This window comes from Zosterops lateralis (assembly GCF_965231275.1).
Source record: "Zosterops lateralis genome assembly, chromosome: 3".
Lineage (NCBI taxonomy): Eukaryota > Metazoa > Chordata > Aves > Passeriformes > Zosteropidae > Zosterops > Zosterops lateralis.
Window position 1 is genome coordinate 99790801 of NC_139764.1, and position 12691 is coordinate 99803491.

The 12691-nt window shown below is 42.6% G+C and overlaps 1 protein-coding gene across 1 annotated transcript; it reads right to left on the reverse strand.

The window, feature by feature from the left end:
- Positions 1-412: 412 nt before the first annotated feature.
- E2F6 (E2F transcription factor 6) lies at positions 413-12357 on the reverse strand. Its single transcript, XM_083858489.1, has 7 exons — positions 12231-12357; positions 8711-8759; positions 7039-7255; positions 6574-6733; positions 4773-4886; positions 3384-3537; positions 413-2670 (listed from the first exon to the last, which is right to left on the reverse strand). Exons 1-7 carry the CDS (start codon positions 12294-12296, stop codon positions 2624-2626), a joined length of 807 nt encoding a protein of 268 aa, XP_083714615.1. The 5' UTR covers positions 12297-12357; the 3' UTR covers positions 413-2623.
- Between the last annotated feature and the right edge of the window lie 334 nt (positions 12358-12691).

Consider the following 12691-nt stretch of genomic DNA (forward strand, 5'->3'; position numbering starts at 1 on the left):
TTCACTGTAAAAACTGTGTGGCTAAAAAATTAATTATAGTGCTAGAAAACCTGTACAAATATGTGAGGAAAAGCAATCACTAGAGACGTGTTCAAAATGAAAAATCCCAATGTGCTGAGTTGTTGAACACAGACTTCCTAACATTTTTAAGATGGTTATTTTGTAAAAATATACTTCCTTACTCTATAGATAAGGTAGGTAATGGCTGAGAGTTAGAGGATAGGTTTAGATTAAATATTAGGAAGAAATTCTTTATTATGAGGCTGGAGAGGCACTGGAACAGGTTGCCAAGAGAAGCTGTGGACGCCTCATCTCTGGAAGTGTTCCAAGGCCAGGTTGGATGGGGCTTTGAGCAACCAGGATGAGAGGAAATGGCCTCAAACCTCAAACAGGTTGGACATCAGGAAGAATTTCTTCACTGGAAGAATTGTGAAGCACTGGAACTGGCTGCCCAGGGAGGTGGAGTCATCATCATCCCTGGGGGAGTTCAAGGAATGACTGCATCTGACACTCAGTGGTCTAGTTGACATTGTGGTGTTTGGTCAAAGGTTGGCGTTGATGGTCTTGGAGATCCTTCCAACTGAAATAATTCTGTGATGTAGGGGAAGGTGCTGCAAAGCACAGGTGTTGGAACTGCATGATCTTTAAGGTCCATTCCAACCCTAACCAGTCTAGGATTTTATGATCGTGCAACAAAAATCTACCCCAGCATACAGCATTCAGAACTAGTTGTCAGTGTTGGAAATTTTTACACATTTTATGGCCAACATTGTCCTGAGTTGTTGAACTAGCATAGGGGGAATCAAAGCTTCTCTTTGGCACAGACTCCCCACCCACCAAAACAGAACAGTGGTGTAAAACATCAGATAGAGAATTTGCCATCTGAAAAGACACCAGTCACTGAAGGAAAAGGACAATTTTCCTGTGCAAAAAAATGCTGTCTTAAGTTTAACTCTCATTCCCAGCTTCACTGGAGGAACACCTTCTTTATTCTTACCATGTTCTATGTATTAACTGAGCTGTCACTTTGCTTTTATTTATTATTATTACAGCTCAGCCTGTAGTTCGAATTTCATAGGCAGAAAAATAGTATCCTATATTAAAGTCCTGTATTCTGGAGCCAGAGGTTGGTAGGACATAGATAAAAATGCAAGATCTGACACAAGCTTGTACTTGGCATTTTTTCCCCAATTTGCATAGTATACTACTGTGCATTTTGCAGAATTAGGGAACCTTGTGGAAAACTGAATTAACTCTCAATCTCTAGGTGTATTTAGGCTCATCAGTGTCACCTGTGCCACCTTATAGACCATAGGGCATTTAATTTCACTGCATCTCTCTAAAATAGCTGTAGAGTTGCTGGCTAGAACATTCAGGGGTTAATTAGCTTTGATGCTCTCATTTGTGAGTAGATGTAAAGTTGTCATATATATATATATATATAGTTTCCTGTGTCATCAGGAAAACAAGGACTTGGACTTCCCATTTTAAACCAAAGCTGCCAATCCACCCCACCCCTACAGAAACCTCTGGCATACAGTTTGATACTGGGATGAAGTGAGCCCAAGGACAGCATTTGTACAGTGATAGTTCACTCCCTTAGAAAATCCAGTATCCAAATTCCACAGCTTTGTTTTATGGATAAAAAAGATGGATCATACAGATGTAGTCCTAAAGTATTTTACATATTTTTGCAAGCTGAGCCACAAAGATGTCATGGTACTCAGCTAAAGCTCTGCTGTATGTAAACTCCAGAAACTGGAGTAGTTATTGATTATTCTTCTGAAAATTGTGACAGTACTATGGCATCAGAAAATCCAGATCTAAGTGTTATCTGACAGCACCAGATAAAACAGATTTTAAATCTTCACATGATTTAAAATGTTTGTAGTTACTCAGTGAATTGCAGCAAATGCAACCCAACACGTTTCATTAAACTATTTCATATTTTTGTAAGCTTATTTTATTGCTTTGCTGTACAAAGGCAGAAATACAAACCATCTCAATAAATGTACATCAGTAACTATTTAGAAATGATACAACTATGTACACAAAGCCCAATTATTTCACTTCAGTGTTGATACCATAGTTCATGTAGAGCTGGATGCAAACAGCACCTACACAGTATAAGACATAACCCTCAGGATATTTAATCTTGTTCTTTATAGCAAAAGGTTCCAATACACCAGTTCTTTGTTATGCTTGTATTTGACAATCCTGCTTAGTAGTGCAGCCTCAGAACTGAAAAGTGCATTTCTTCATTTTATACATTCTCACACAGATTGTGGACCATTCCAGAAATAGTTCTCCAACCTTTCTTTTTGGAAGTAATTGAATATCTGTGTTTTCTGTCAATTAAAATTGTAAGGTAAAAAATACTGTTTTCCCTAAGTTCTTTAGGTCACATGCAATCAAGAAAACAAAACTCCAAGTGGCAACTCCAGGAACTGTTGTCTTTTGACCTGGGAAGATAAGCAATCTGTGAAAGCACTGAACCAATCCACTGCTGGCTTCTTAAAACACTTTGGAATATTTCAGGTTATGAAGCTTGCAGATCCAAGCAGCTTTGGAAAAGCCCTATAACACAGATATTTACATCCTGTATTAGATTTTTGTGTTGCAATTAATCTGGCATCTCAAATGGTTTTTTCTCTTCCATCGGAGATCTTACTTTAAAAGGAAAGTAAAAAAGGAATATGATTACTCTAATTGTACAAAATACAATTCTGAGTTGTTTCACAAGCAAAATGAAGTAAAAAATGCCTAGGATGAAAAAGTCAATTCTTCCCTTCACCTCTAAGGCAGCACTTCTAAAAATAATTTCTCTTTGTGTTCTGAGCTACTGCAATTCCTGCCCCATTTGTTTTTAAGCCACAACATCCTGCAGCACTAGGGTTCTTCAGAGTCTCTATTCCATCCAATATTGTTTTAGGAGATTAAAATACTACGCCCTCTCTTCTGTCTGCTCTCGCTTAGGGCAGGAATGAGCAGCAGCACAGTCTCATTTAGAACAGCATCATGACTCCCATGGCAACAATCTCAGCTGAGCAGGACTCTGCAGTGCAGCAGCTGAGAGCTGACACACGCTGCTCCATCCACGGAGCGCAGCTCCCACAGGAAACCAGCAAAGAGTGAAGGAAGGAAAAGGCCAGGGAACAAGAGTGCCTTGCTCTATGTGCATGTGCCTGACTCTCTGACCTCCTGCTGCTGTGAGGTAACACAACAGCACAGACTTCTCTTCCAGGCATTTCCTACACTCCCACACACAATGAAAATGATACTTGTTCAACAGTACAGCTTACAACTTCATCAGAATGATGTAACAACCTTAAAACCCCCCAAAAACTACATGTGGATAAAAATGTAAAAAAGGAGGATGTTACCTTCATCAGGATAAAATGATGTATCAGTTTCACTTTCACTAGTGACAGTATCTGTATCTTCACAAGTTTTGGCACCTGGCTTCTCTTTTTCCACCTCACATAAATACACATCGATGGGTCCTTTTGTGCTCTTCACATGTACTTCTATGTGATCCTGTAAAACAGCAACTTGCATACAATCCAAAGAACAAATCTTACCCATTCTTTATCTGTTTTTGCACATATTTTAAAGACAATAGATAAGCACAGAACAAATACAGAAATTATGTAACTATTTGAAATTGTTAATACTTCCACATAAATAATGACTATTACATATATTTGTAGGACAATTATTATGCAGAATTAAGCTAACACCATTTTTGATGAATGTGCATTTAAGTATTTGTTTAGTCTTTCCACTGACCTTCAGATATATGACCAAAACTTACTATATGCTTAGGAAGAGTAACCAAATTTAAAAACTTGACAAAACAGTACCATACAGCAGACAACAAACTGGAGTACGTTGCTTTAAAGACATGGTAAAGCAACTAATCCCTATTTCTTCTACTGCTTTCCTTCAGCAGACATCACATTGCAAGACACAGAGCAAATAAATCTTACTGCATAATGGAGAAAATATTCTGTTCTGTTGTACAGCTTTTTAAATTCTGCCTTTTTATTGCTCCAGGAGGCATTTGGAATTGTATCTTTTTCATCTCCACTGCATGAGAGACAGCTCCTTTGACCAGGGAAACTACTGGAGATCTTTTGGCTCTACTGATTTATCTCCTTTTCTTAAGAGATCCCCAACTTTCTGTCCACACAGCAAGGCAACTTCGATGACTACGCAATTGGGAAGATCATCAAAAATGTTCATACAAAAAAGAAAATAGAACTGAAGTTCTGTTTGTTATCTTAGGCTGCCTTCCAGTATTTGCCCTCTTAGAGCACTACCAGCAGTGGGTTCCCAGTACAGAGGCCCCACTATGCAGCTGCAGCACTGCTGGGTGCAGAGGCAAAGCTCGGGCTCCTCTGTGAGATGAGAACATAGTCCTGTGGGGTGAGGAAAGGGCACAGCCCCACTCCATGAAAAATTCCTCTAGATATGATCTACCAGACTGACAAAATGTTTTTTTTTTTTCCAACCATACTGTACATTGCAAAACCAGGTAACTAACTAAAGCTCAGATACATTTATGCCTTAATAATTTAGGCAAAAAGAAAAAAAAAACAGCAAGTAAGTTTGTAAGACTATTATCCCTGCAGCATCGTTTCGTGGAACACAAGAACAATGAACTACCACTATCTGCATGACAAAGAAAGGGGAAGTCAATTACCGACTGCAGCTGCAAAAAATCAAATTTGAAAACGTTTGTTCCTTTAGGAGAAATGTATAAAACTTACATCTTTAGGAACTGGTATTTCCAATTTGGTTTCCTCTGGAGCTTTGATTGCAATCACAATCTGTTCCTGAAATGCCTGAATGCTTCGGATATCTTGGTACGTCACATAAGCTAGTGTGAACATTGGTCAAGGAATCTGTACAGTAATTTGCTAACGGGCAGAAGCAAAGAGTGTGATGTCAAGATATGTTGAGGCAGAATACCAACTTCAGAAAATTGATCAAAAATTCAGTAGAGGTTAATATTAGCTTTGTAAAATGAAGTATCAGCTAATGGTAGAAAAATACTTCTGTGTTGTAGAAGCATTTGATATCAGGGACAAGGTACTCTGCAAACCTGAGATATTCTAGAATATGTGGTTTTATTGCAGGGTCGTGGGTAGAAAGGGCCTTCCCTTCAGCCACCAGCCTTGGCTGAAGGGAAGTCCCAGAGAACGAGAGAGAGCAAGAGGGTAGGGACCAGAGAGGGAAAGCCAAGAGAGTGAAGAGGGTGAAGAGAGGAGAGCCAAGAGAGCAGGGACCAGAGAGTGAAGAGGGCAAAGAGAGAAGAGAAGAGGGGCGAAAGGTAGGAGAGCCAAGACAAGAGAGCGAGGTCCTGGTTACAATACATCATATCTCCTTTTGTGATGAATATTCTAATTTACAGTGACCAACCAATACAAGACACAAAACCCTATAGAATCTACATACAGCCTATAAGAACCACTACATTACCATGTGTTATATTTTAAACTCTAAAAACTACTCTTTAGACTTTTCTGTTTTGCTACATTGACCTTTGGATCCCTTAGCCAACAGAAAGGTCTTGTTCAATCAAAAGGGATTCTCCTTCAGCTGGCTAGGCTATTGTCTTTAGGTTATATAGTAACTAAGACTCGGTATCCTACAACTCAAAGTAAGCTTCCATTTCTATCTTGATTACAGGTTTCATATTTTCAGAATCTTTTGCTAAGCAATCATATTTATAAGGTTTCCCTGATTAATCTTTCCCAACACTGTGTATTTCCAGGAAGGAAAAAAAGCTTTTAAAAATATACCCAATGTTATACAAAAACCCAAACAGTTTTCACAGATGTCATAAGACTATGAAGCAGAGGGAATACTGTTCTTCAGAAACTACCTTCTATTTTTAATAGCATTAAGATAATTTCCTGAGACACTATAAACCTATTTTCTTAACCAATACGGTGTAAAGAAAATGAGCACATTTCATTTGGACACACACCTTAACATCCTGCCAAACAAGGGAGCTAAATAATATTTTATTGTAACCCAAAGCCAAAATTCAATCTTTATGCCATATATTAAAATAAGTCTCTTTTCTATTGTTAAAACCCATCTGAAAGTCAGAACTGCACTGGAATCTCCTTAAAGAGAGAAGAGTATTAGGACACGACCACCATACCATTATATCTCCTTGGTGACAGGCCACTGGGGCTCCATCCTGAGTCCTCTCTGTCACCTCACTGAGCAGCTTGAGCTCACTGGTTGGTCAAGACCTGCCCTGAGACAACTCAAATGGAGAGAACAGGGTGATGGTCAGGGTACCAACACTACTGCCCCATTTTATTCTTCTGCAGTGGAAAGGTCACCCAAGCAGCACTCCTCTGAGGACAGGCTAGACTGTCCATGACACTGCAAAGCAAGGCACACGACTGGCACTCTTCAGATACAAAATAATCAAGAAGTTTACCATTATCAAGCAGTACTACATACCTGTGGTATCAGCCTACACTTCCTACAGATACATGAGTACATGCAATCAAAACCATGTGTTAAAATAATGCAAGAGTTGAAAGGATATTTTGCATTTTCTTTGTCATCTATTAGTTCAAATATCTGATGAGCACAATTCTTGATTAATTCATCCAGAGCTTCTTCCATCGCTGATAAGTCAGAAAGTTCATCTCTAAGGTTTTGCTGCTCTGGTGCTTTTCCAACAACTTGGTCAAGATTGTTACCTCTAAGAAAAATAGGAAAGTTATCCAGTATGTTTGTATAAATAAAAGTCTGTTTATTAAACACCAAGTATACTAACAGAAAACAGTAAGGAACTCCTTTATTCTGCTGAAATATGCTTCATTGTACTTCTGCACTTGATACTTGTTAACATATGAGGTAATTCACACAGCATAACGATACAGAAAGTAAAGTATTATCTATGAGAAGTAATTTAATATACTTAAAGACACTGTAAAAGTTATAAACATTACTCAACATTGTTGGTATTTACTGTTTCAGAAACTAGAAGTTTCAAAGCCAACTCACATCCACTGGATAAGATTCTTAGATCTTTTCCGGATCAAGTGGATTCCATCCAACACATTGGTGATGTCATACACTCTCCGTTTTCGTACTCCAAGTGTTGTTGCTACTTCATTTAAATCAAGGACACCATCTGGAGCTTTCTTGAGAAGAGCCATAAATCTTCGTGTCAAAAGCACCAAGGATGCATCAAATCGAGGCCTTTTGACATCCATAGTTTCTGTAAAGTTTTGGCAGAACATTTAGGATAAGCTGCTACGTAAGGATGAAGTATTCCTTTAAAAAAGTGATAGCGATGAAGCATAAATGAAGATAAAAGTCTGGAAGCACTACAGTTTTTAATACCGACATTGCAATGGTATGAAGCCTATTAACTACACATTCCTATGTTTGTTTGCAATGATTTTATCTAAATAACAAGCATGCACTTTTGTGCTTTCAACATTCATGACTCCACACTGCTAGTATGGATATTAATTAGGATATTAATTAGTGAGTAACTGTATGTTCTACAGGACGTGAGATCAGATCACTGAACAAGAACCAATGAAAACTTTGGTTAACTATAGATAGTGCTGAGGTGCTGCCAGGGAAACACAGCTCTATCTCTGCTCATGACACTGTTAGAATACTTTTTCACACCTTTTTGGTCCAGACCTCCCATGTAACCATTAGCCCTAGTTCAGGAGTCAGCTTGGCTTCAGGCTGGACATGACCAATCTGTCCTGGAACTGAAGAACTCAGTGTAGACAAACTCTGTTTGCACTATTTGGTCTCAGGGCAAAATAACTGGTCATTCCATTGTTTGATTTCCTAATGCAACAAAGATCTACAGCTACCTGTGCTAAGTGTATCCATTGCCAACATATTTGCAGAAACAGCAAAAGTCACTGATGAATAATTTGAGAATGTTATTTATATATGCAAAAAGCACAAAAAAGCACCTACTTCTGAGGCACAAAACATCATGGTATGCACACACTCATTTGATGCCAGTCAACAAAAGATTGTCAAATTCTGCTGTTACTTGTCTTTTCTGCCATAAAGCAAACCAGGTATTTAATCTGATCAGCCTGTCCCTGAGCAATATTCCAGTCTAATGCTTCAAGAAAGATGTGTGTGTAAACAAAGTACCCCAGACAACATTCTACTTCAGCCATCAGTATTTTTCCCAAGATGAATGAGATATGCACTTTTACTCATAACCTATCACACCCATTCCATGGCTGCAAGTTTGTGCACTCCTTAACACAAAGTGACAGGTTCAACAACTCAGTTTGTGCTCCTGTGAAATGTGTGAAATAATTCACCTGGTGAGAAAATAAACATAAGAAGTCCCAACACCCAGAAATTCACTTAAGTTTATTTCCACATTTATTAACACCAGTTGAAACTCAGTGTTTGCCAGTATGTTGTTCCAAGTTTTCTCTAACTCACATTTCCTGTGTATTATTTTCTATATAGGAGCGGGAAGGTATACCTGCAACAGATCTGAAGAGGACAAACTATAAGGAACGTATTGCTTCACATCTGTTATTTCAGTCAGTGTTCAGCATTTTTCCTGCTCTGCTGATACTAAATACAACTTTTCATTTGTCTACAGCATGTACTCATGTTGTAGAAAGGCATGAAATACTGCAAAATTAATTTTCACACATGATACATAGCAACTTACTTTTCACAAGCTCTGGGTCCTTGTACACATTCAGGTCGACCATTGGTGTCTGGGGAAATAAAAAGGGAAAAAAACAACTGTCATAAAACTGTCAAAAAAAAGGTCAAAAAACATATCTACGGGGGAGCTTCTTCATCAGAAATACTCAAATCTACTTTAGATGTTACAGCCATCACAGTTCTGGCAATTCAACAGCTATTACTGTGAAGAACTGTCTACTAGATAGAAGGAATACATGCTTTTTACTTCCTGACAGAATTTTCAGCCCTTAATCTCAGCACAACTCACTCTGTTTTCAAAAAAATGAAACGGCATTGAACTCGCTGATGCTCAGGCAAACTACAACCCCTCTTGCTTCTTTTATTGCAATTCATGGCCATTTCCTTTCAGTCACCCATCACGTAAAACTGTGAAATATCTGGCCACCTTTTAAAGTTCTTAACTTGCTCGCATGTATGGAATGAAACTTGTCAGAGGAAGTTTGGGTTAGATGGTTCTTTCTCCCAGAGGGTGGTTGGGCACTGGAACAGCTCCCAAAGGAAGTGGTCATGCACCAAGCCTGCCACAGTTCAAGAAGCTCTTGGATAATGCTCTCAGGAACATGGTGTGATTCCTGGTATTTTCCTGTGCTGAGACAGGAGTTGGACTTGATGATCCTTATGGGTCCTTTTCAACTCAGGATATGCTGTGATTTTACTGAAGGGCTGCTGTGGCTTAACAAGTTCTCTCAGGAGTTTATTAACAGCCTTCTTGTACTAGTGGGCCTAAATCAGGAACAGCATTCCAAGGGCACTCTAATATACGCCAAGTAAGGAGAAAGAATCACTTCCATTTACTGCTCTCCTGCTCAGACAGCCTCATAGGCCTCAATGTCATGCACAGTGCAGGTGCACATTTAGCCCACTGTCCATGAGAACCTCCAGGTCCTTTCAACAGGGTGTTTCCCCAGCCTGTACCACTGCAGGGTAAAGGCACAGCTTTAACACTTGATTTTCAACTTCCTGGGTTTATGAGGTGTTAGAGGACCCCTTCCTCCAGCCCATTAACCTCACATCCTCCACCTATCCACAGGACAGCCCCTGGGACAGACCCTGCCAGGCACCCACCAAAGCTGCTCTATCACCCCCCTCCACAAGTGGTCAGGGGAGAGATGGAACAACAAGTTTGTGAGCTGGGCTAAGGACCAGAAGAGATCACTCCTGTCATGGGCAAAACAGACTCAACTTGGGAATATTAATAATTAAATTTATTACCAATAAAATCACAGCAGAATAATGAGAAATGAAATACGATTAAAGAAAACCCTTCCCAAGCTCTACATCCTCCAAACAAGCACTGCAGGGAGACAGGAATGGGGGTTATGTCAGTCCATCAAATGTTCCTGCTGCTGCTCAGAGAGGAGAGTCCTTCCTCTACTTCAGTGTGGGGTTCCCTCCCACAGAAGACAGCCCCCCATAAACATCTCCAGTGTGAGTCCATCCCACAGCAATAGTTCACCAACTGCTTCAACATGCATCACTTTTCCTCAGGGTGCAGTCCTTCAGGCACAGCCTGCTCCAGTGTGGGTCAAGGGTCACAAGTCCCAGCAGAAAATCATCTCCAGCAAGGGCTCCTCTCTCCATAGGTCCACAAGTCCCTGCGAGGGGCCTGGTTCAGCGTGGGCTTCCCTCAACCTCACAGCCTCCTTTCAGGCATCCACCTGCTCCAGCCTGGCTCTCCTCCACGGGCTGCAGGTGCATCTCTGCATTCCCATGGTCCTCCATGGGCTCCAGGAGTGCAGCTGCTTCACCGTGGTCTGCACCACAGGCTGCAGGGAGAGTCTGCTCTGGCACCTGGAGCACCTCCTCCTCCTCCTCCTCTTTCTCCACTCACCTTGGTGTCTGCAGAGTTCTTCCTCTCACGTATTCTCACTTCCCTCTTCTCTTTTTGCCTTCAGTCTCATGATGAAATGTGTTTCTCCTTACTGATCTCTATCTCTTTGGTTCCTCCAGCTTCCAAAGCTGCCTTCCCAAAAATCTCAACTACCTCTTGGCACAATAAGCCGGAGTCTTGAAGGCTGAGTAAGCTGGAATCCTGGTTCTGCACTTTGCTACTAGCCTTCCTTACTAGAAGGCTCAGGGTCTTGAATATCCCACTGTCAAGAAAACTTCCCAGTCTGATCATCCATGAGACTCTCTGGCAGTCACAGTCCCAGTGACAGAGGCTGTCACTGCTGGGATCAAAGCCCCTTCACAATGGACAGCCTCAGTGAGCTACGGGAGGCCCACCTGACTCCCTACACACCAAACTCACACAGCCTGGCCATTTTCCTCTCTGCTTCAACCCCAGCTCTCCCACTGCAGACTCTCAGATGTCTCTCCATAGAGTCATTTATTCATGGTGCAGCAACACAGAAACAGTCCAAGATGGTACCTCCAAAGAGGGATGCACAATAAATGAATTTTTAAATTTTATATGCTCATAGTCTACCCAGGTAAATCTTGCCCTTCCCCCTGAGTCCTCTGCTTCTTCCATGTCCCACATGTGTCTCCCTTCACACCTTGGCAGTGCCACGATCTCTGTACCCTTTCCTTATCCAAAGGGTTGGCAATTCGTGGCTTCTGCAGTGTTCCTCAGTATCCACTCACCTGTTCAGTGCCACTGTCTTCCTGCCCTTTGTTATCCCAAGGGTTGGGCAGTTCATGACCTCTTGTCTAGGGATCCCAGCGATCTGCTGCCTGCAAACCGAGCTACCCGCGATGGGTGTAATTCACACCCACTATTCCACGGCCATCAAGGCAAGGCTGTTAATGATTACCACAGCTTTGACCTCCCTGTTTATAAGAAGCTGATTCAGGAAAGTATCACTCATTGTAAACTCATCTAAATATCAACATTAAAAAGTTGTGCCAAACACCATTTTCTTCTTATAATCATCACTTCAATTACCCACCTAAAAACTTACATGAACTCTTTCATGGCTTCAAGAAAATACCACCAAGTAACCATTCGCCCAACTGATAGGATTAATTTTTTTAAAAAGTAATATTTTTAAAGAAGTTTCACAAAATTAAAAGCATGGATCAACAGGGTTAACTAAAAAAAATGTAACCGTTTTTAAAAAAGTTTTACAAAATAGGCTTTTTTGCTAGGTACCTCATAGCATTGCTAACGGTAACGGCGGCAGCTGCAGGTAAGACGCCTACAGATGTTAAGAGGAGAAAACACATTGTAGTCCCTTTTTCTCATACTTAGCTACAACATATTTAGCTCCGCTAAAGAAAACACAGGCAAGAAAACCCATCCCTTTGCATGCCAGCACCTTTCCCAGGCAGCTCGTCCCAACGCCACGAAGGAGAGAAGCGCCCCAAGGCTCCTCTCGGGTACCACGCTGCCTGGCCCGCCGCACCTTTCCCGCCCAGAGACGTAGGACGTGCTCTGGGCCGCCTCCTCACAAGCTCCCGCGGCAGGAGCGCAGCTGCGGCACCGCCCGCCCTCGGTCGCCCCCGGGCAGCGCCTCCCCGCGCCGCCCGCCATGTACCTCACTCACACGCAGCGCGTCCGGCTGCAGCGGCTTCAGGCGCTCCCACTTGTCGGATCGGGCCATGTCCGCCCGGCCCCTCCTCCTTCTCGCCCCGGCCGGCCCCGAGGCGAGGCGGCGGAGGAGGGCGGGCGCAGAGCCGCCTCACGCCGAGGCTCCGGGGCGCCGCCGGGCGCGGGGCCCCGCGGGGCCGCTCCCGCCCTCGCCGCCGCCCGTCATGGCCGCCGCTCCCGCGCGCGCCTCGGGGGCCGCTGGGGCGGGAACGAGCGGGGCCCGCGCACGCGCCCTCCCCTCCGCGCGCGGCGCCGCCGCCGCCTTCTCCCCGTTACCCATCGGCCCCCGCGGCGCCTTCCCGCCCCGCCGGGATTCTCTGCACGGCTCCTTTCCTCCCGCCCCGGCAGCCTGCCCGACCCGGGCCGGAATCCGTCTGCTCGTCCTCGTCCTCGCCTGTGCGACAGCGG

Bases quoted from the DNA above. Each gene is read 5' to 3' on its own strand.
- E2F6 (XM_083858489.1), bottom strand. From the start codon at position 12,296: ATGGCCCGATCCGACAAGTGGGAGCGCCTGAAGCCGCTGCAGCCGGAC. The intron at 8,760-12,230 runs GTACATGGCGGG...TTATTTCCCCAG, and splicing joins ACGCGCTGCGTGTGAGTGAG to ACACCAATGGTCGACCTGAA. The intron at 6,734-7,038 runs GTGAGTTGGCTT...TATTTTTCTTAG, and splicing joins AAGAATCTTATCCAGTGGAT to AGGTAACAATCTTGACCAAG.